Source organism: Brachyhypopomus gauderio, chromosome 19 (genome assembly GCF_052324685.1).
Source record: "Brachyhypopomus gauderio isolate BG-103 chromosome 19, BGAUD_0.2, whole genome shotgun sequence".
NCBI lineage: Eukaryota > Metazoa > Chordata > Actinopteri > Gymnotiformes > Hypopomidae > Brachyhypopomus > Brachyhypopomus gauderio.
Window position 1 is genome coordinate 11268347 of NC_135229.1, and position 19335 is coordinate 11287681.

General features: G+C 43.0%; 2 protein-coding genes across 4 annotated transcripts; both read right to left on the reverse strand.

Moving 5' to 3' along the window:
• Positions 1 to 10331: 10331 nt before the first annotated feature.
• Positions 10332 to 14643, reverse strand: LOC143482640 (caspase-1-A-like). Of its 2 annotated transcripts, none has more exons than XM_076981051.1 (6): positions 14495 to 14643; positions 13825 to 14151; positions 11486 to 11504; positions 11225 to 11282; positions 10844 to 10949; positions 10332 to 10551 (listed from the first exon to the last, which is right to left on the reverse strand). In XM_076981051.1, exons 1-6 carry the CDS (start codon positions 14499 to 14501, stop codon positions 10469 to 10471), a joined length of 600 nt encoding a protein of 199 aa, XP_076837166.1. In that variant the 5' UTR covers positions 14502 to 14643; the 3' UTR covers positions 10332 to 10468. The 2 variants fall into 2 exon arrangements, with proteins under 2 accessions (XP_076837166.1, XP_076837165.1); XM_076981050.1 differs by having other exon boundaries at positions 11225 to 11287; positions 11488 to 11504; positions 14495 to 14642.
• A 108-nt stretch (positions 14644 to 14751) lies between these two features.
• Positions 14752 to 18877, reverse strand: LOC143482636 (caspase-7-like). 2 transcript variants are annotated; one of them, XM_076981040.1, is made up of 7 exons: positions 18509 to 18877; positions 18011 to 18334; positions 16920 to 16957; positions 16707 to 16778; positions 16113 to 16218; positions 15333 to 15813; positions 14752 to 15239 (listed from the first exon to the last, which is right to left on the reverse strand). In XM_076981040.1, the coding sequence occupies exons 1-7, from the start codon at positions 18513 to 18515 to the stop codon at positions 15080 to 15082; spliced, it is 1188 nt and encodes a 395-aa protein (XP_076837155.1). In that variant the 5' UTR covers positions 18516 to 18877; the 3' UTR covers positions 14752 to 15079. The 2 variants fall into 2 exon arrangements, with proteins under 2 accessions (XP_076837155.1, XP_076837156.1); XM_076981041.1 differs by having other exon boundaries at positions 16941 to 16957; positions 18509 to 18875.
• Between the last annotated feature and the right edge of the window lie 458 nt (positions 18878 to 19335).

Consider the following 19335-nt stretch of genomic DNA (forward strand, 5'->3'; position numbering starts at 1 on the left):
AGTAGAGATCCTAGCTCTACAAGGAAGAACTATCGGTAAGCAACAACAGGAGTTCGAGGAGATGTGGGCTCTTATGCAGATGATGTCCAGTTGTTTGCAGAGTATTACGTCCCAAGCGAGGACGCCCTCATCCCCCGATTCCGAGGAGGATAAGGTCCACATTGCGCCACCAGAGCCCTACAACGGAGACCCAGAGAAGTGTAAGGGCTTCTTGATGCAGTGTGGACTCTATTTCACATACCACTCCACACGGAGTGACAACGCGAGGGTAGCGTATGTACTTTCCAGCCTGACCGGTAAGGCGTTGGAATGGGGAACCGCGCTCAGCAAAAGCGCCTCACCTCTCCTGTCGGCTTATGACGCGTTTGTCGCCGAACTGCGGGAGGTCTTCCATCATCCTCGGCAGGGCAGCACCTGCGGGCAGAGCCTGTTCAAACTCCGGCAGGGCACGTGTTCGGCTGCGGAGTACGCTCTGGACTTCCACACGTTGGCGGCCAGTACAGGCTGGAATGACGCCGCCTTGGTGGACCCGGAGTTGCAGGCCGAGTTAGCCTGCAGACAGGAGGGGCAGAACTTTAATCAGGTGGTCCGGTTGGCGGTTACATACGACCGCCTCGTACAGGAGAGAGGTGGTCGCGCGCCACAAGGTCCGGCTCTCGGGAACCCCTCACAGGATAGGCCAATCAGACGGTGGAGCCCATGCAGATCGGGGAGACGACAGCCGCCAAGGAGCCCGCTCACCCGAGCGGTGGCAGAGCTCGAGTGAGTAACTCCTTGCTTGGAAAATTGCTCTCCATCAATGCTGTGATTTCTTATAAGGGCTGTTCTGTGGGGGTTTCTGCCCTAGTGGACTCGGGAGCGTCGGGGAACCTGATGGACCGGACCCTGGCAGAGCGTCTCGAAGTTCCCCTCAGGCCATTGGAGGAACCGAGGCGCGTGCATGCACTGGATGGCCAGCCTGTGGGCGGGGGGTTGATACAGTTTCGCACAGCACCCCTACGTCTCACTATCCAGGGTCACACAGAGCACATTTAATTTCATGTTTTGTCTCATTTGCGTTACTCCCTCACACTCGGTTTGCCCTGGCTCCATCTGCACAACCCTCAGATAAGATGGTCCTCTGGTCGCATACTACGCTGGTCGACTCCGGTTAGACGCGCCTGCCGTAGAGCCACAGTTAAGCTACCACCTCACCGTCCTTGGGATTGTACTATCACACTTAAGGAGGGAACGACTCCCTCCAAGGGCAGAGTGTATCCTCTGTCCCAGGAGGAGAATAAGATCATGGAGCAGTATGTCAGGGAAGCCTTAGCGCAGGGCTACATCGTTCCCTCCACCTCGCCCGCCTCAGCCAGTGTTTTCTTTGTAAAGAAGAAGGATGGTGGTCTGAGGCCATGCGTGGATTATCGAGGGCTCAATTCCCTCCTAGTGGGCTACTCCTACCCTCTGCCTCTGGTGCCATCGACGCTGGAGCAGCTGCGGTCAGCGAGTGTGTTCACTAAACTAGATCTGCATAGCGCCTACAACCTCATACGCGTGCGCGAGGAGGATGAATGGAAGACGGCGTTTAGCACGACCACTGGTCATTATCAGTACCGGGTCTTGCCTTACGGCTTGGCCTCGGCTCCGTCGTTCTTCCAGGCATACATTAACGAGGTCCTGCGCGAGTATTTGAATAAATGCGTCGTCACTTATATTGATGACATCCTCGTTTATTCACCCTCCATGGACCAACATGTGTGTGACGTGCGCGCCATCCTGGGCACTCTCTTGCGCAATAGGCTCTATTGCAAGCTAGAGAAGTGCGAGTTTCATCTCACCGAGGTAAGCGTCCTGGGTTACATCATCAGGCCAGGTTCGGTGCACATGCAGCCTGGCAAGGTGGAGGCGGTGATGGGATGGAACAAGCCTCACACACGGCGCGAACTACAGCGATTTCTGGGTTTAGCGAATTTTTACAGGCGTTTCATCCGGTCATATAGCCGCATAGCAAGGCCGATTACTGACCTACTGCGTGGGGGGGTTAAGCGGTTGCAGTGGACCGCTGCGGCGGAGCAGGCTTTTGAGGCTTTAAAAAGGGCATTCGCAACGGCTCCGGTATTGCATCAGCCTGATCCTAGCAAGCCCTTCATCGTTGAAGTGGACGCTTCGGATGTGAGAGTGGGAGCTGCGCTGTCCCAGCGATTCAAGAAGCACAGCTCTCCCAAGCCGATCGCTTTCTTTTCTAAGAAGCTGAGCTCCGCTGAAAGGAGTTACGGGGTAGGTGACCGTGAGCTGTTGGCGATGAAACTAGCCTTTGAGGAGTGGAGGCATTGGTTGGAGGGAGCGAGACATCACTTTAGCGTTATCATGGACCACAAAAATCTGGAGTACCTGAAAACCACCAAGTGAATGAACGCACGACAAGCCCGCTGGTCTTTATTCTCGAGGTTTCGTTTTCAGGTCACCTACCGCCCCGGGGATAAGAACACACGAGCCGATGCCCTCTCTCGGTCCTTTCCCGAGAGCAAGGAGTCCATGGAGGAGGAATCCATACTCCCTGCGGAGTGCTTTCTCAACTCTGTGGAGTGGGAGATCGACAGGGCGATCTCCGCAGCCTATCCGCATCCCCGATGTCCTCCTCATCGCAGGTATGTTCCCCCGGCACAACACACTGCCCTCATTACCTGGGCTCATTCGTCTCTTGGCACAGGACATCCCGGGTCCACCCGTACCTTGCAAGTGCTGGGAGCCCGTTACTGGTGGCCCAGTATGCATCGAGACATCTTGCGCCACGTTGCGTCATGCACCGAGTGCGCGCGGAGCAAAGTGCCGCGCACTCCTCCGGCTGGCAAGCTACTGCCGCTCCCCGTCCCCAGGCAGCCCTGGACGCACATAGCTGTGGACTTTGTCACGGACCTGCCTGTGTTGGAGGGTAACAACACCATCCTTACCGTCATAGACAGGTTCTCTAAGATGGTGAGGTTCATAGCGCTTCCAGGGTTGCCAACAGCGTGGGAGACAGCAGAGGTGCTGCTCCGCGAGGTGTTTCGGCTTTACGGAATCCCTGAAGACATTGTTTCCGATCGAGGACCACAGTTCACCTCTCGGGTCTGGAGAGAGTTCCTCGCAAAGCTGAACATCACGGTCAGTCTGACATCTGGCTACCACCCACAGGCTAACGGGCAAGTAGAGCGCGCAAACCAAGAGCTGGGACGGTTCCTGCGTGCCTATTGCAGTGAGTATCCCGACACCTGGAGTTCGCTGCTCATGTGGGCTGAATACGCTCAGAACTCCTTGGTTCAGTCCAGCACCAGACTAACACCCTTTGAGTGCGTTCTAGGGAGACAGCCGGCTCTATATCCCTGGAACGCTGCCACATCCGACCAACCGATTGTGGAGGACTGGTGTAGGAGAAGCGAGCGAGTGTGGGCTGATACGCACCGCAAGCTGCAGTGCAACGCTTCAAGGCTAAAGCAAACCGGCGGAGAAGCGAAGCCCCGGAGTACCACGCAAGGGACAAGGTATGGGTGTCAACCAGCTATGGTTGTCTCGGGCCAAGGGGTAAGCTGACGAACCGTTACGCGGGGCCCTACGTCATTGCCCAACGCGTTAACCCCGTTACATACCAGCTTCGACTGCCGGGGGACAGAAGAGTGTCCAGAGCCTTCCACGTTTCAGCCCTGAAGCCGTACCGGGAGGGTCTTCTGAGCGCGGAGGCGAGACCGAGATCGCCGTCAAGTCTGCTGTCAGACGGACCTGCACACCACGTTCTGAGGTTGCTGAACTCTCGGCGTCAGGGTGGAGCACTGCAATATCTGGTGGACTGGGAGGGCTACGGTCCTGAGGAGCGGTCGTGGGTTCCGGCTTCTCAGGTGCTGGACCCCTCCATGCTCACCTCCTTCCATCGAGAGCATCCCAGTCTTCCTGCTCCGGGCCGTCCGGGACGCCCGAGGAAAGTCCGGCTGGAGGGATCCTTGGGGAGGGGTTCTGTCACTGTAGGCCAGCCCGGAGGCCGCCAGAGGGCGCCCAAACACACACCTTCGGTCACACGCACACCCACAACCACACGCAGCACACCCTCGCAGCCTCGGTCACTCCCACCTTCCCGATCACCAGAATACTAGCACCTGTCTCTAATCAGCTGGGGTGTATTTATTCCCACAGGTCGCGCCGTCCAGTGCTGCGCATTCACCTGGCTACCCCGCCTCGCTCCGTGGGAGAAAAGAGTATTACTCACCTGTGTGCCTTCGTCTTCATTGCTCGCTTGTCTTCTATATTTCTTTTTGCTTTACTGTTTCTACTGCCGTGGTGGAGTTCCTAAGTTTCAATGGAGAATAAAACAGGTCACCCTCAGCCTCTGTCTCCTGCTGCTTCTGTCCCAGCGTCACAGCTGCTGCCTTCAATGAAAAATTGCGCTTCGTAATCTAGGTTCACTTGACACGTCGTGACTGCCGCAAGCGTGTGGGTCCGCGCGGCAAAAAAGACGCAATCGCGGTGGCTCCCCCATGCGCATCTCATTAAAAGAGATGGTACCGTGTTTGGTAACAGCAGAAGAGCAGCATAAGTACTGCATAATAAGCTTGTTGGCGTTTTAATGTACATATATTGGCACCTTCTACACCTTCAACATCGAGTGATCGTGGCAGTGAGGGTGAGGAAGGAGACCACCCTGGCCCTACTTAGAGAAAGTGCTACTTGTTTGTACATACAGAACACTTGTATTTGTGGTCTTTGACATCTTTGATTTGTAAGTGATATATAAAAATAATTGATAATCAAACTTTGCTTTCTTTAATTAATTCAAAACACAATACTTGTACTTTTTACTTTCATTACTTAATTAATACATTTTAGAATAAATTACTTGCAATACTTAAGTACAAAAAATGCTAAATACTTCTGTACTTCTACTTAAGTAAAGTTTTTAAAGTTTTTTAAACACTTCAACTTCTACTCAAGTCAATTTTTTGATAGACTACTTGTACTTTTACTCAAGTATGGGTCTCTAATACTTATACAACACTGCGAGTTCTCGAGTCTCTGCCATGAATATCCTCATACTAAACTACTCATGTCTGCTATGGCACTGCTGGAGTGTGACTTGTATGGAGTGATTTTTGTTTCAATAGTTCCACAAAAGCAAAAGTAAATCCAAGAGCAGAAAGTATATGTTATGAATGCAAAACAGAAAAAAAATATATCAAAAGTATATATTTTTTATATAATTGGTTATTTGAAACTTATTTTCGTTTGCATTTTGACAAGTTTTTGGTTCCGTTGTTTTTGTTTTTTTGGATTTTCCCAGTAAGGTCTTTTGCTTCTGGAATCTCTCTTTGCTTCTGCTTCGTTTTTTGCTTCTGACTTTTGGAACACATTTCACGTGTGGGAGGGTCTTAGATGAAGGCGTTCCTCTGCAATCTCCATTGGTCACTGATTCCGGACTGACACAGAGCTCTGAGACCGCCTCTGGGACCAAGACACGCCCACCCCACCAGCTTCCCAGCGTTTTCAAACATGGCGGAACGCGCTGGTTCTGTTTCACAGTAGCATGTAAACTAAGTTTTACCATAAAAGTTTATACAAAGGTTATAATTAATTGGTAAATGGTCTGTAGATATTGCAAATGTACACTGTATAATAACTACATTAAGCATGGCAGTTATTATTTAGCACACTTCACCAGCGCAAGCTTTTTAAAATTTTAGTGAACTGGTTCCAGGCATGAAAATCTGTCACCTTGCGGCGAAATTCGCCGTTTTGAAGTTTTCATATTTTGCGGTAAAACAAACTTATGAAAAATAGGTAGATAGTAAAATAAGAAACATTTTTTGTAGTTCTAAATGATGAACCCTGGTATTTTTTATCGCCATCTGGAATGGCGAAAGCGGCTCGCGTTTACGGATCTGGCTCCATATATTGACAAGACAGGTCAATATTTTTCAGCGCAACATTACCGTGAGAGAAGTCAACAGGGAAGAGCGTGTTTAAAGCTAGCCTTTAAATTATTTTTAATTTAATCGCTGCTGTAGCTTCTGTCACCGTTTTGCTACATTCACAATAGTAGCGACTAGTTACTCGCTCCTCCAGTAGCCTAACGTTCGCTCGCGTCCCCGCGGGTCTAAAGTGAAAAGGACACTAATCCGCACTCTGCGTTTCAATGGACTACTCTTCTTACTCCCACCCCTCCAAGTTAAAATCTTTTTGTTTTTATCTCTGAGTCGGACAGTGTCTGAATGTCATGTCTGACATGTATTATGTTTAGTATCTCTATGTTCAATGGTTCAATGAATATTGTTCACTTCTTAATAAAATATGGACAGCACAAGATGCATGTGATGTGTGTTTGTGTGTGGTACCTGCAGAACACTGAAAAACTGTGAGTGAACAAAGCTGGTTGTATATAGGGTGGCCACTTTTTAGTATTGCTTTAATTTTGGTATTTGGCTTTAATTTTGGTATTTTTTACTATTATCGATTTTACTATATTTGGCATCACCTCTCGTACACCAGCTGCCTCCCACCCCCCGTCCGTCGCCGTATCCCCGTGCCGTCACCTGTCGCCATACCAGATACTCATATTTCTTCCACACATCAATGTTCTCTCCATCCAGTTCACTAAAATTTTTAAAAGCTCGTGCTGGTGAGCATGCTTAATGTAGTTATTATACAGTGTACATTTGCAATATCTACAGACAATTTAGCAATTAATTATAACCTTTGTATAAACTTTTATGGTAAAACTTAGTTTACATGCTACTGTGAAACAGAACCACCGCGTTCCGCCATGTTTGAAAACGCTGGGAAGCTGGTGGGGTGGGCGTGGCTTGGTCCCAGAGGCGGTCTCAGAGCTCTGTGTCAGTCCGGAATCAGTGACCAATGGAGATTGCAGAGGAACGCCTTCATCTAAGACCCTCCCACACGTGAAATGTGTTCCAAAAGTCAGAAGCAAAAAACGAAGCAGAAGCAAAGAGATTCCAGAAGCAAAAGACCTTACTGGGAAAATCCAAAAAAACAAAAACAATGGAACCAAAAACTTGTCAAAATGCAAACGAAAATAAGTTTCAAATAACCAATTATATAAAAAATATATACTTTTGATATATTTTTTCTGTTTTGCATTCATAACATATACTTTCTGCTCTTGGATTTACTTTTGCTTTTGTGGAACTATTGAAACAAAAATCACACCATAGACTTGACATGTGCAATGGATTGCACACAAAGCAACAGGGTGTGGGAAATGGTATGATGGTATGACTGATTCAGCCTGTCCTACAAATCGGTCTCTCCACACAATCCAGTGCCTTACATGTTACTTCACAAGGTCCCTATATTTTGAAGTCACTGCGAGATGTTTACACGGTGTCGTATTCATCACAGGTAGGATATGAGGACAGGTACTATGTTATAAACAAACCCCACAAATGCTTCAAATGTAAACAAACATGGATTGTCATGGCCAGCGATGTCAGTAACGCGTTACTTAGTAACGCGTTACTCTAATCTTACCACTTTTTTCGGTAACGAGTAATATAACGCGCTACTATTTCCAGTCCAGTAATCAGATTAAAGTTACTTATCCAAATAACTGTGCGTTACTATTTTTATTTTCCCTAGTAAAAATATATATTTTTGCTTTCTTCTTGGCTCAGTTCTACTTTTGCGTCTGACCGTAGCACTCGACTCCGCACGCTGCGCGCGACCCTGTGAGAGCGCGAGCGCGTTTTACAAGTCATTTTTTGCAGTGTCCTCCCGTAACGATATGTGGTAGTATAAAGAAACACCCCTCAAAAACAGGGGAAGGAACATTTACCTGAAGAATTTTAATTTTGCACTGTGTTCCACGTTTGAAAAGTGCTGGAATTTTGACTAACGTCGCCTACTTTAAAATGCTTGAAATTGTAATGGTATTTCGTTTCACAAGCTGTCTGACTGAACAGGGGTGGGTTTCCTGAAACGTTCGTAGCGTTAAGTACTTCTTAACCTCGTACGTTTCATACGAGGTTACGAAGTACTTGGCGCTACGAACGTTTCGGGAAACCCACCCCAGTTCGCTTGTATTACGTTTACAAATAAATTTACAAATATTACCGCGCAGCTACACAAACGTAATGTCAGGGGGGGGGGGCGACTGAGCGCGCCAGGGTTGCAAAGTTTCCCTCCTCGGGATTTTTGGATTAAGCAGTTTCTGCCTCGGTTACCGAACCTGCTTCAATACATTGTTACTGTTAAAAATGCACTTCCAATAAAGTGAGTATTGGAAAATTTTATTTTGCTGCTGAATGTAACTACTAAAGTAACTTGTAATCGAACGTAGTTACTTTTAAAATCAAGAAATATGTAACGTAACTAAGTTACTTTTAAAAGGAGTAATCAGTAATCAGTAATCGGATTACTTTCTCAAGGTAACTTAGCCATCACTGGTCATGGCTATGGCTGGAGTACTGGACGTGGGGCCTTTGGCTGTAAGGAGTTTATAGGGAGACAATACTGACTGGTGCAACGCGTAAAGAATGTGGGAAACAAATTAAAAACACTCAAATACTACATCAAACTTCATAAGCACCTGAAAACACACCTGAATGTTTGTTTAGTTTACGTTCGTCATTAAAGCTGCCATAGCCCCAGTGTAGTGGCCACTTGTAAACAAACAAAACAACCATTTACATTTTTAGTATTATACTCCCTACATTTATTGTATTACATGGTGATGTAAACTGTCAAACTGTAATGAACACGCAAAATTACATCGTTAGTGATATTTAAATAGTTTTCAGATGTGAAAGACGGGACATTTCTAAGATGGTACTGGCGGTAAGAGAGAAAATACACTATACGTGGAAGTGTCTGATAATGGCTACAAACATAATATATTAAATAGATATTTTCCATCTTCTGTCTCCAAGATTATCCTGGTATTGACTTGGACTCTAGCCTAAAGAATCGTAACTTGACTTTGACTTGTATTTTCCGACTTTTGAACATCTCTGGGCAACACGGTGGCTTGGTGGTTAGCATGTTTGCCTCTCAGCACTGGGGTCTTGGGTTCAAGTCCCTATCTGAGTGGAGTTTCCATGTTCTCCCTGTGTTTGCGTGGGTTTCCTCCGGGATCTCCGGTTTCCTCCCACAGTCCAAAAACATGGAGGTTAGGTAAATTGGCAGTCCCAGACAAATTCTCTCTGTGTGTGCGCATGAATGTGTGTGCTTGTATGCCCAGTGGTGGATGGTGCTCTGCCTCTTGGGTCTGTCGTTTCTCCCCTTCCTGCACCCCATTCAGTCCCCCAGGGGGCTGTGGATCCCAGTAGAGAGTATGCTGTGTGCAATTGGCTGCCGCTTCTCGCCGGTGTGTGTGTGCGATTGGTTGTCTGAGACTTGTACTTGTGTTAAAATTGTAAAGGGCCTTGGGTATTCTGAAAGGTGCTATAGAAATTCATTCATTCATTTCTGGGTGGAGCATCCTGGGCTAATCTCCTGCAAGACATTCTACATAATGAAATAGTGCCAATTTACACTAATCAATAAATTAAGCTTACCTTGAACAAAAGATTGTCTGTTGATTTTTTAAATTAACTAACTCACAAGATTGTGAATATTTCATATGTTCTAAATTTTGTTCCGTTGTGTGCAGAAATTTTTTTAAATAGGAATTTCTGAGAATTTGAACATTTTTTTAAAAATTGATGAAAGATTGATTTATATTGACTTTAAATAATAAACTTAATGAATGTTAAAGAATGTCTTGTCCTGGTTAAAATGGTGTATGTGTTGTCTCTTCCAACATGGGAGATGAGTCCAGATATGAGTCATGATGACGCTTTAATTGTCAGTCCATTTATATACCAGTACACAACAGAATGAGACACCATCTCTACAGGACCATGGAGTAAAAGTGAAGAAGAACATAAGTGTGTATTTTATATTTATTGTTGGTCTCTGACGTTAAAATGGTTAATATATGTAAAATATCACAGTAATATATAAAAAAAAAATTGACATCAAGTGTCAGCTTCTGTTACTGTAAATCTATGGGTCACATATTTTTATGTAAGACATAATAGTTGATACGGTGACTGTCGAGGGGTTTATCAGGACAGCTATGGTTTTCTGAAAATGAGCTTCTTTCTCAGGGTGAATGAGGAAATTGGAGTTGCCTTTGCATCAAACTTCTGTCCAGTCTTTCTGTCCATCACCTCTCCTTCACGCCTACTGACATCGTCGTTTACTCTAGTCAGGACTGTAAGGATGTCATCACCCCTAGGAAAACATACAACATGAATTATGAGTCTGACACTAAAACCCTGTGGTCTGAAAACACAGAGAACACAGACAAACTCACCCCTCACTTCCTTCTCTTAAATGTCTACAGAGTGACTGAATGAACCATGAGCCTTCTTCAGGAGATCGAAATGCTTTATAGCCGTCTACTGTTGACCTGGCGAACAGGAAGTCAGAGTCTTCAGGGATGGAATACGATTCTTTTTCTGTGTCAGAAGTGAAAGCGTCGTCTGAGAGCAGAAGTTTTTCCTGTATTTTTGATCCTCTGCATGCCTGGATAATGAAAACCTTGGGCTTGCCAAGTAGAGAGGGACAGTTTTTCCCATTAAATGGAGAAAAGATGTCCTCTGTAGGACAGAACTTCCCATCCCTTCCTAAAATACTTTCGGGTTTGGGTTATTGTGAGAAAGCAGGATGTTTATATATCTATTACTGTGTTTCAGGTCAATTACACTGTTGCCTGTGTATTGAACATGAAATATAACATTTAGTATATAATTTATGCAAAGACATGCAAATGAGAACTGTTAGGAAACAGTTTATAAACTTAAAATGTATTTTTCAAAATGAATATAGAAATTCAGACCAGCATCCTTTCTGGAACCTGGTCGGTTATTTTGAGGATTTGTGAAGTGCTCATTGTTGATGATCACACACACACCACGTGGTTTACTACTCATTCTGTATTCCTCCTATAGGAAAAAACTCAAATCATACACTGACACAAATAGTCTGTAACACACACACCTAAATACAATAAGATAAACAAGACACAACACACTTAAATACACGAACATAAACAAGACACAAATGACAAACATCTCGTTAACAAGAGGGACAGGTGATTAGAATGACGACAAACAAACACACACACACGCCAATGCACACACTCAAACACAGACACGTGGACATATACGAACATAAGCACACTGACACGCCTGAGGAAAGAGTCAGGGGCTGCAATTACCTTCCCATGCTGACGACGGATTGGTGAAAAGTCGGAGGATGTGGACGTTTTCTCCTCCACCCACTGGGCCACCGACAAGAGAAAAACAGACAGACACAAGTCTGATTGTGAAAGACAGTTAATCTTGAGCCGTTTATCTCTGCTGTAAACTCAACCGCTTTATGTGACAGAACAGGTTGAACAGAAAGACATTGAGTGTTATTTCAGAGTGGGGTGTTCTTATCGGTTATGTGTGAGTGATGCATATTTATGGTATTCATTACCTTGTTGATCGCATCATCTGAGAAAACAGTGATATGACAATTAAAGCCAGAAAACACACACCTACATACATACACACACACACACATATACATGTGTATGCATATATATATATATATATATATATATATATATATATATATATATATATATATATATATATATATATGCATACACACACACACACACAAAGGTGCTAGCCGTACAATTAGAATATCATGAAAAAGTTTATTTATATACAGTAATTCCATTTAAAAAGTGAAACTTCTATACTACACTCATTCATTGCACACACAACCTGATATATTTCAAGTGTTTATTTCTTTTAATTTGATGATTATAACTTCAGTAGGCCTATCTCAGAAAATTTGAATATTGGTGATTGTTGAAGCACTGACTCCAGCTGCAATCCAGTTTTGTGAATCTCCCCCACATTTTTGAATGGGGATTGTTTCACTATCCTCTCCAGGGTGCGGTCATCCATATTGCTTGTACACTTTTATTCTACCACATCTTTTCCTCCCCTTTGTCTCTCTATTAATGTGTTTGGACACAGAGCTCAGTGAACAGCCAGCCGCTTTAGCAATAATCATTTGTGTCTTGCCCTGCTTAAGGTGTCAGTGGTCGTCATTTGGACAACTGTCAAGTCACCTGTCTTCCCCATGACTGTGTAACCTACAGAACTAGACTGAGACTCCATTTAAAGGCCTTTGCAGGGGTTTTGAGTTAATTAGCTGTTTAGATTGTGGCACCAGGTGTCTCCAATATTGAAACTTCACAATATTCAAATTTTCTGAGATACTTAATTTGGAGTTTTCATTAGTTGTCAGTCATAATCATCAAATTAAAAGAAATAAACACTTCAAATATATCAGTCTGTGTGGGCTGGTTTTGACCCGTGACTCAAATCAGCCTGTGTGTGTGTGTGTATATATATATATATATATATATATATATATATATATATATATATATATATACACAGTGGCGTGCACACATAGACATCACAACTCTGCCCTTTATCAACGAAAGTGCCCTTTTGAAACTTCGTTTTTTTTTCTGTTTTTTATTATTATTATTATCATTTTACTGAGGTCGGTTTGAAATTATCTTTTGAAAACGTGAGCAATTAAAAACAATGCCCTGAAATGAGTCCCCACCTCGCACACACCCGACCTCTCTCTTCCTTTAACACCAGATGCGCTGCAGCAGCAGTTCAGTTCAGCGAGTGGAAGGAAGCGTCTTCAGCACAGCACGCACGGTCACAGATAGACTTCTTTTCCCGTCCCCACCAGCCAGGTCACATACACATCAAGTAAAATCGTACCGTTTGCCCTCTAAGCCCAACGTGAAACCATTTTCTTGTGCTGTAAAATGTCTCATACAGCACCAAACTACTAAGCATTTTTAGCCGACTGGTCACCCAGCAAACATGCGACGACAGAAAGACGTTAAAATCATGTCTGTATCACGTCGGTCAGTCCAGACCCACTTTTGCATGTCTGGTGGATGTTCAAAACTGGTTCAAAATCTGACAGTCCGACTAGGACCTCAGCTAGACGTCTATGGACGTGCATGACGAGTTTTCTATCTGAACGTCTGACTAGGACCTTTATTGGATGTCAGTGGACGTGCAAAAGGGGTTCACTATTCACACGTCTGAATAGGGTCTCTATTGAATATCAGTGGACGTGCAAAACGGGTTCACTATTCACACGTCTGACTAGGGTCTCTATTGAATGTCAGTGGACGTGCAAAACGGGTTCACTATTCACACGTCTGACTAGGGTCTCTATTGAATGTCAGTGGACGTGCAAACGGGTTCACTATTCACACGTCTGACTAGGGTCTCTATTGAATGTCAGTGGACGTGCAAACGGGTTCACTATTCACACGTCTGACTAGGGTCTCTATTGAATGTCAGTGGACGTGCGAAATGGGTTCACTATCCACATTAATATTTTCACATCATATTTAGCTATTTGTTTGTATATTTAATGTTCAATCATTTACGATTCTATGCCCCCCCTACACACACACACACACACACACACACACACACACACACACCTTTTTTTATTCTCGTACTGGCCAGTTTCAGCTCTCCCCACTGAGCAAAGACACGTCCAAAAGACGTCAATTAAACGTCTTCGTCAGACGTTTAAAAGACGTCCACTGAAAAGCCAGAATGAAAGTTTTTGCGACGTGTTTTTTAAACGTCTTTTGAACGTCTATTACTGACATTCAGTTGACGTCAATAATGGACGTTCAAAAGACGTCCACTGAAAAGCCAGAATGAAAGTTTTTGCAACGTCTTTTTTAAACGTCTTTTGAACGTCCTTCAGGTGGTGGTGGACCCACAGCGGGCTTCCTGGAGTCCGGGGTGTGCTGAGTTTGGCGTTTATGTAGTCCCACTTTATCGTAAACATTGTTGTCGCGTTCTTGTAGTTTTTCTATCAGGATGCGGCTGGCTCTAGGGCCTTTCTTTGTAACACTATCAATCATACAACGTGCTTGATCAGCTCGTTCTGGATTCTTTTGTAGGATTGATTCCACTTCTTCTTCACCAAACACCTTATCTTCTTTCAGATCATCCAGCAGTTGTTTGATCACAGTCTCTGTCAAACTCTCTTTTAACTGAGTTCGTACACGTTTAAGCTCTTCATCTAGGGAAAGTAGCATGGTGGAAACATTATATTATATATGGCCTAGATTACAAAAACCATTTTCACATTTTTGTAATCTATGCAAGTTAATTAGTATGCACTACAAACTGGCAGAAAAAAATATATATAAAAAAATTAAACAAAACAAGGATTAGCATTTATGTACAAATGAATTCTTGCACAAAACTCCAGTAGGCCTACTTTTATCCGTAGTCTATTTAAAATCCTGATTATTCTCCACGGTGATTATTTAGTTTCTTTTCTCTAGCATATGCACTTTCGCCTACATTTTGCCTACATTTAGTAGCAAAAGTAAATTATGATACGAGGTCATGTTTCTTACCGGCCATCCTGGTTATCTATTTGTTCTGTTTTTGGTGAATGAAAAAACTTTAGACGATAAAATACGTTGAAAAGCAAATGATATACAAAGCATCCAATGCCTTTACAAGGAAGTAGCTACGTTTTAAAAAGTTTCCATTCTCCCAACCCCTCCCTCAAATCTGTGGGTCGCTTTCAGAACGCGGATGAACACGCTTGACGTGAACACACCGACCGAGAGGCACCGTGAAGGATGTTTGATAATCTTTATTGTCTGTAACCACATAGCGAGCGAAATAAAGATAAAGAAAAAACGCTTTGCAAAACGAAAGCAAAGACGCTTTTAATGGCATTCCAGCTATATACGAGTTAACTGCAGAACGAGATATTGCGTTGCAGGACCATGGAGCAACACAGAAGAACACAAGTGTGGGTTAAGATGGTTAATATATGTAAAATATAACATTAACATAATATTAAAACTATTTAATGACACCAAGTATCCATTTCTGTTACTGTTAATCTATGGGTCACATTGGAAGTCATTATTTTAATGTAGGACAGATAATAACTGATACGGTGACGGTTGAGGTGTTGATCAGGACAGCTATGGCTTTCTGAAAATGAGCTTCTTTCTCAGGGTGAACGAGGAAATTGGAGTTTCCTTTGCATCATACAACTGTCGAGTCTTTTTGTCCTTCACCTTTCCCTCTTTCTTACTGACCTCGTCATTTACTCTGGTCAGGACTGTAAGGATGTCATCACCCCTAGGAGAACATGAATGTGACACACAACATGAATTATGAGTCTGACACTAAAAACCTGTGCTCTGAAAACACAGACAACACAGACAAACTCACCCCTCACTTCCTTCTCTTAAATGTCTACAGAGTGATTGAATGAACCATGAACCTTCTTCAGGAGATTGATATGCTTCATAGCCATATACTGTTGACCTGGCGAACAGGAAGTCAGAGTCTTTTGGGATGGAATAAGACTCTTTTTCTGTGTCAGGAGTGACAGCGTCATCTGAGATCACAAGTTTTTCCTGTCTTTTTGATCCTCTGCATGCCTGGATAAAGAAAACCTTCGGCTTGCCAAGTAGAGAGGGACAGTTTTTCCCATTAAATGGAGAGAAGATGTCCTCTGTAGGACACAGATTCACATCACATCCTAAAACACCTTCACTGTTTCCATGACTAAGCACACAGCAGACCCAACAGTCTCCATCATGTTGTTGCTCGCTGTATTCTCGCATGAGTTCCTTCATCTTCTGTGCAGTCAGGTCTTTATGCACCTCTACTTTAAAACCCAAGAACCTAAACACGTCCTCTAGAGCATCTGAAATAGATAAAAAACAGATTGGAGTTATTAAGAAAGCAGGATGTTTATTGATCTATTGCTGTGTTTCTGGTCAATTATACTGTTGCCTGTGTTTGACATCACCTGAAGTACTGTACATGTAACAAAGATTTAGTATATAATTTATGCAAATACATAAGAAAGACATATGCAAATTAATATGCAAATGAGCATAATTAATTAGTAATTCCTGTTTAGATAAATTTTATACATACAACATTTAGGAATTATTTCATCAATATAAAATTTGTTTTAAAAATGAATATAGAAATTCAGACCAGCATCCTTTCTGGAACCTTCTCGGTTGAGTCTAGGATTTGTGAAGTGCTCATTACTGATGATCACACACACACCACGTGGTTCACTACTCATTGTGTATTCCTCCTATAGGAAAAACTCAAATCATACACTGACACAAATAGTCTATCACTTTTTTTCTGGAGGGCATTCTCTGGAGGGTATTTCCTGGAGGGTAGTTCCTGGAGGGTATTTTCTGGAGGGTATTCTCTGTGGGGTATTTTCTGGAGGTTATTCTCTGTGGGGTATTTTCTGGAGGGTGTCCCTTGTGGTACCTCCACTGGAGAGTGTCTCAATTGTACACAAATATTGATCTACAATAAAGTGGGACCTGTTATTCTCATCAAGTGATATTAGGGTACCTCTACTTTCTTTATTCTATTAATGACTTTGTTGCTGCTTTGTTTAAGGATAATTCAATTGCACTAACCATGATGTGGGACTTGGGAACCACAAATATGTCAAGAGAGAATTATGTATTGCTAAATAATAAGTAAAATTTGCTGGTCAATGTTCAATTCAAAAAATGTACATATATTGTAAACAAATAGCAGCTAGGGAGTCCATGCACTAACCTTCTCATGCTGACGAGGTGATGGGGAGAAGATCTCATGTCTGGAGGAGCTGGAAACCTTCTCCTCCACTCGCTGGACCACCGACAAGGAGAATAAAGAGACCAAAGACTCATTGTGTAAGACAGTGAACCTTCTTCACTGCTGTAAACTCAACTGCTTTATGTGACATCAGATTGAACAGAAAGACGTTCAGAGTCTTGTTTCAGAGGGAACCTTTTGGGTATTCTTCCTCACCTTGTTCATCGGTTCATCTACAAAAACAGTGATTAGAAAATTAAAGTCAGAAAATACATTCATTATTTACATTATGCTATATCAAAATATTCCTGGATGAGTTACTGCAGTATACTTCAGCAAGATATGCAGAGATATAAAAATTGTAATGAAGATCACAACCTTTCCAGAGAAACAGGGCGTTACTGTCAGAGGTCCTTCTTATGTCCAACAACCAAGAACATTTAGATCTTCATGGAATGAATGTTATGAATTTACCCTCAACTTTTTTCAAATAATTTGGTTCGTCTGTCCTCCTATAATTTCAGAATCACTTTGCTTGCACAGCTAACATGTGTATGACACATCTGATATCTTGAAATTTCCATTTCAGTCCATTGTGGCAGAGGGTTATTGTACCATTTCTGATCTGTCAGTTCAGTTTTAGACAGCTGCAAATTTCTGTGTCTGCTCCTGTCTGGGTGACGTTTCCATGATATCTGCAGCTGTAGTTTGAAAGCATGCTGTACACAATCAGATGCCATTTCTCATCAGTGGCTGTGTTGGATCAGTGTGTGTGTTGGATCAGTGTATGTGTGTGTGTGTTGGATCAGTGTGTGTGTGTGTGTGTGTGTGTGTGTGTGTGTGTGTTGGATCAGTGGCTGTGTTGGATCAGTGTGTATGTGTGTTGGATCGGTGTGTGTTAGATCAGTGTGTGCGTGTGTTAGATCAGTGTGTGCGTGTGTTGGATCAGTGTGTGTGTGTGTGTTGGATCAGTGTGTGTGTGTGTTGGATTAGTGTGTATGTGTGTTGGATCAGTGTGTGTGTGTGTGTGTTGGATCAGTGTGCATGTGTTGGTTTAGTGTGTGTAAAATGTCCTTGGCTATGAAAAATACTCCATATAAGAGTAAATAATAATAATACCCAAACACAGAGCCCTGCAGCTGACTTTCCTTCTTAATAACATTAAGGTGTGAATTTAACTTAATAAAAATAAGGTGTGAACATGGGAATTTACAGTATTATTATTTTACAGAATATATATTGTATATTCTTTACATTTATAGTATTGTTTGCCCTTGGTGTCGTACCTTCAGGTGGTGGACCCACAGCGGGCTTCCTGGAGTCCGGGGTGTGCTGAGTTTGGCGTTTGTGTAGTTCCAGTTTATCATAAACATTTTTGTCGCGTTCTTGTAGTTTATCTATCAGGATGCAGCTGGCTGTAGGGCCTTTCTTTGTAACACTATCAATCATACAACGTGCTCGATCAGCTCGTTGTAGATTCTCCTGTAGGATTGATTCCACTTCTTCATCACCAAACACCTTCTCGTCTTTCAGATCATCCAGCAGTTGTTTGATCACAGTCTCTGTTAAACTCTCCTTTAAGTGAGTTCGTACACGTTTAAGCGCTTCATCTAGGGAAAGTAGCACGGTGGAAAATTTTTCACATTTTTGTAACCTGTGAAGGTCATTCGTATAGGACCTTATATTAGAAGCATAAACATGTTTTTTTCTTTTTTGTCTTTAAAAGTAATTTGCATAAAAAGTAGCAGCAAAAATGAATGATGATACAAGGTCATGTTTCTTACCAGCCATCCTGGTAATCTACTCTCACTGCTGAGAATCGGTTTGGTGAATGAAAAAGGTTATTAGATGATCTTAGATGATTTAATATGTCGAAAGCCAAACAACTTTGAAACAAAATGAGACCTTTACAAGGACGTTACTGCTAGACACCTCCCTACATCCTGTAGCTTGGCAAAACCCTCCAACCATAAAACGGTTGTCCCTTCTCTGCAGTTCAATTTCCCTCCCTCATGTGATCAGGCAAAATCGTTAATTATAACATAATCAAATAAACACACTTCATTATATTTTAAAGAATTAAATGTAAAATTTGATAAATGAAACGTTAGTTAAGTGTCACCTAATGCTAACATTACCTCACTGACAAGACTATGTCGGTCAGTGTCGGTCAGAAAATAGTAAAATTTAGCTTGGACTTTTCAAAGATAAGCATGTGGTCTCAATTCACTGTAAAACAAACAAACAAAAGATTAAAGGGTTCTACCCAGTTATTATTTCATTATGCAATATTATTATTATTATTATTATTATTATTTCTTTATGATTATTTTTTATTATGATTATTCCTGTACATCTTTGTACAGGAAGTGCTCTGTTCTTTGTGTAAGAAACTTTTCAGTATTGAAGAGCTGGATCAGGTTACTATAGAGTGTAGGAAACCGTTCAGTACTGAAGAGCTGGATCAGGTTACTGTACAGTGTTAGAAACTGTTCAGTATTGAAGAGCTGGATCAGGGTACTGTACAGTGTAGGCAGGGCCGGCCCTTCCATTAGGCAATAAAGAGATTTGAAAAGACCTCATTCCCCCCCCCCCCCCCCCCCCCCATTTT